The 4516-nt window shown below is 32.7% G+C and overlaps 1 protein-coding gene across 3 annotated transcripts; it reads left to right on the forward strand.

Moving 5' to 3' along the window:
- The first annotated feature begins 469 nt into the window (after nt 1–469).
- Nucleotides 470–4316, forward strand: LOC103524107 (adapter molecule Crk-like). Of its 3 annotated transcripts, none has more exons than XM_008489112.3 (3): nt 470–667; nt 1328–1445; nt 1836–4316. In XM_008489112.3, exon 3 carries the CDS (start codon nt 1900–1902, stop codon nt 2770–2772), a length of 873 nt encoding a protein of 290 aa, XP_008487334.1. In that variant the 5' UTR covers nt 470–667; nt 1328–1445; nt 1836–1899; the 3' UTR covers nt 2773–4316. The 3 variants fall into 3 exon arrangements, with proteins under 3 accessions (XP_008487334.1, XP_026689051.1, XP_026689052.1); XM_026833250.1 differs by lacking the exon at nt 470–667 and adding an exon at nt 814–1078; XM_026833251.1 differs by lacking the exon at nt 470–667 and adding an exon at nt 814–1018.
- The last annotated feature ends 200 nt before the right edge of the window (nt 4317–4516 follow it).

Here is a 4516-nt window from a genome sequence, read left to right on the forward strand (position 1 = left end):
AAACGTCGTTCTCGGAACGGCTGGCTTTCTCGTATTTATATCTTGGTTCTATGAGATGTCTAACGTTCTTTATTATCCCCCTACTTTATTGTGATTTATACAATTAAAATAGTCTGTTCTATCTTTTGATCCATTGGTGTTTTTATTTTTCTGGGTGTTTCACTGTCTTTTGATTTTGTAGCAAGATCATGGTCCCTCATGAGATAGACGAGAAAAGATAATATTTTACTGTAAAAAAGTGCCTCTCAAAATCAATATGTAACAGTCATTAGGTGGTTCAAATTTAAATTAGGTACCTATTTTGATTTCGCCAGTAAAAGGAAAATGTTATTTCAAAGGGCCAAAAAAAATTGGCTTCACTTTAATTGCAATCCGAGATCATTATCGACAAACGTGTATACTCCTTGAATCCAAAGTTCATGTTTTCACCACCGGAGGCGCTGAATGCATTGTTTTGATTTTTATTTCCAAAAAAAAAACACTTGTAGTTAATTTATTTAAATTTTATTAAATTAATTAATAATTTGGGTAATTAGCTATCCAGTAATTTAATTTTTAAGTTAAGTGTAAACTTTAGGAGTTTCCTACACTCAGGGGAAAGTCATTTTCAGTTTCTCTCACGATCACCGATTCTGTGAAAACTTCACAACTGGGGGAAAACTCCTTGGTAAGTATAGGAACATACATTTCTTGAAGGTTGTTTGCTCTGTGTGCGTTTCTTCACATGATTATCAGTATAATGAAATGCACAAGTAGGTATCTACTTGCTGTGATAACAGAAGAAAACTTCAGTACCTACCTTATCAGATGTGGAAAAACACCCCATGAAAGTAATCCATTAATAAGACTGTAACAATAAGAAAGTGTGTTGTACCTATCCCATGAACCCCTGTAGATATGAGATATTTAATAATCTACAAAAGTATAAATAACTAGGTATTATTTTATAATTGAAGGCAATAAAAGTGGACAACAACTCTTCAAACAAAGCCCATCATTCATGTTGATGTATAGATGGGTAGGTGTATATTTTCTTTCTCAAAACTGAGTCATAATTTTTGGCAAGCTTCAAATTCAGGTAGGTGTACCCTTTTATGTTTTTGAAAAGATCAAAGTCCTGTTTGTCGAGTTAATTGTGATAACTTTGTTGTTGGGTAGGTACCCATTTAAAGTCTCCCAATTTTGGGTACTGTATTCAATACATAGTACCTTACTCAATGTAGTTTATTTTTAATTAACAAGCTTTTGTGTCCAATTTGTGAACTTGGATCAAAATTACTTACAACTAACAACCCCTATATTTATTTGCTCTTATGGATTGTTTCAGATTTTGTCAGTGTGTCAATGAAATTTATCTAAACTCTGTGTCAACTACTTAGGTACCTATTCTCTTAATCAAAATGATATTATGCTTATCAGATAATTGAGGTCAAATAATTTCTGAGGTAAGTATTGCGTTTATCAGTTATAGAAGTAATAATTATTCTTGTGTGAGATGTAGCTTGCTTGAAATGCCATTCAACATTCAACCTGTTCACTTGGCATTGGCTTGTGAGGTAGATTATGTATTTTTGCTTCTTTGCCTTAAAATATCATCAGAAAATAATTAAAATTAAATGAAATTTAAGTAATTGTGTGTTTTGAGTCTGTCATTGTACTGATAAAGAAGATTTCAGGAGTTAAAAGTACTGTACATTTGTGTTATTTTGTCCATTTAGTCTCAAAACATCACTGATTGTGATAAAGTAATCTCAAGTTATGTTTTGAGAGGGCTCCATTATATCACAATCATTTTATTGAATCTCATTTTACTAATTTATTGTGTTTTATTCCAGACAGTTGTGATGGAATAGGTGGTGGTGATACATTATATTTACAACAGTGCCATTCCATAGCTCCATGAAAATGACAGGAACATTTGACCCTCATGATAGGAACAGTTGGTACTTTGGTATGATGACTAGACAGGAAGCTCAGGCTATTCTACTTAGTGAAAAAGACAATGGTGCCTTCCTTGTACGAGACAGCAACACAATATTGGGAAACTATGTTCTCTGTGTAAAGGAAAATAATAAAGTAAGTCATTATATCATTAACAAGATCACAAATACTGAACAACAAACATGCTACAAGATAGGAGATAAAACTTTCTCAGATTTGCCCAGTCTTCTGGCATTCTACAAGGTTCACTATCTGGACACCTCACCTCTCATTAAACCTGCCACTAAAACCATAGAGAAAGTTATAGCCAAGTATGACTTTGATGGGAATGATCCTGATGACTTACCATTCAAGAAGAATGATATTCTCATTGTTGTGTCCAAAGATGAAGAACATTGGTGGACAGCTCAGAACATCTCAGGTGAAGTAGGATCTATTCCTGTCCCCTATGTACAGAAATACTCAGAAGGAATGAGTATACTTAGTCTGAGGAATTTACACCTTGATTCCTCGAGCCATCATGTACCTCAACAGCAAACCACACCTGTTCGGAAAACTCATCTTGAAGTCAAACTACCTGCCTTTGCCCGTGTCAAGCAAGTACGTGTACCCAATGCCTATGACAAGACAGCTTTAAAATTAGAAATAGGAGATATAATCAAAGTCACCAAAACTAATATTAATGGCCAGTGGGAGGGAGAATTGAATGGGAAGACTGGACACTTCCCATTCACCCATGTTGAGTTTATCCCTACCAATGAAACCAGTGTGGAAACAAATGGCAATGGAGACATTCATAACAGCACACCCAAGACAGAGACTCCTACATGAAATACTCTGGACTCTGTTCCTGACCAGGTTGTATAAATAATGAGAAAAATCCTATTAGTAGATCCCACATACCCATTCTTTTTAAAAGGGTGTTTCTAAAGTGTGAAAAATGGGAATAGTTAAAATACCTACTTTTGTCCCTTGACTTATGTACTTACCTACATATATGACATCAAGGCCAAGATATTATCTCACATCCATCTCAGTAATGCTGTAACTGCCTGAACATATCGATTTTCATTTCTAACAGTGTCAACTTAACAGTCCTGTTAAGCCTATATAATTCAAATGGAACCAAACTGGCTGTTAGCTTAACAGACCTTCTAGGGACTGAAAAAATATTGGTGATGTCCACTGCAGTTTTTCTTTATCCATACCTCATACCTAAATGTTCTGGATTTTACTGATAGGAAACTGTACAATTTTCATTTTGATTTCATTGTCCATGAAATATAATAATTGTACCTCAAACAGTTTTTACTTACTTACCTACGGATATGTAGGTAGACCCCCATTTTCAAACTTTTTTAATTCCTTAGGATGGCAGCATATACCTAACATTTTTAGTTTACGAGAACAGGTTCTTTTCAGGAGTAGGTCCCAGGTTTTGACTCGCTTAATGATTATGTGTATATTTATTGTCATATTCAAAATAAATTTAAGATGTATTGTTCGTTTTGTTGTAAGACTGAAATGTTATTTTTGTGCGCGGAAAAAAAGAAAGCAAAATGTTCTAATTTTTTTACTATATTTTACTGATGCATTAAATATTTTCTACTTTCTATTACATTTTTTCTATAGCTAATTATCTAATGGCTCATTTTATTTTACTCTGAACTTAAATCACTGATTTCTCCTGATTAAAGTATCTACATATTTATGTCATACGCTCATACCTAAGTATTTGGCCCTTTTACTTTTGATTTTTCATTTTTAAAATTATCTCTGGTCTTTTATGCTTTCATCATAGGAATAAATACTATGTTTGTATTTGTATGTCGACTGTCAATCTTGGGTGTGGTTGTTCACTTTGAGGTGTCAAGTTTTGTGTGAAACATCTGTAAATAATGGGGAATTTTCGTACCGCAATTTCGTAACCTCTATGATATTGGTGTACGAAATCTTCCTAATAACTATTTTTTGTGATCTAATCTTTTGTTGTGTAATGTCTAATAATTTTGTTCATATCCGATTATATTTATTCTAAGTATATATTTTTTGTCTTTCCTTATTATAATGTTTTGCATATTTATATTTATTTATTCGCATTTTCATCAGAATTGTTGATTTTTCCCCTAATCGATCTTCTTGTAAACTCGCCATCTCTAAATTCTGTACCCCTCTGTCTTTTATGCTAATGGTTGTCACATTGTAATCTGGGGTTTTGGGTAATGTGCTTGCACCTTTAGAAGGAGAGAGATGAAAGAGAAGAGAGTTTTGAGGATAGGTAACTCATAAACGCTACTGCTTGATTCCTCAATTTTATTATGCCTCTCTTCTAATCCAAATCATCTTTAGCCTTTAGACAAACTAAAATGGGAAAATGACAACAGTTTTGATTATATTGACAAATAACAAATAGTACTCTTTTTATTCGTTTTAATTTGTCTCTTTTTTTATAAATTCAGAAACACAATCCAGTTTTATTTCTTCTTAGTTTTCATCATAAAATATAAAATAAATTTATCACATTTTAAAATTAATTTATGAAAAAAAGGGAAAAAATAAATAAAAAAAATAAAGA

This window comes from Diaphorina citri, unplaced genomic scaffold, assembly GCF_000475195.1.
Source record: "Diaphorina citri unplaced genomic scaffold, Diaci psyllid genome assembly version 1.1 scaffold106913, whole genome shotgun sequence".
Lineage (NCBI taxonomy): Eukaryota > Metazoa > Arthropoda > Insecta > Hemiptera > Psyllidae > Diaphorina > Diaphorina citri.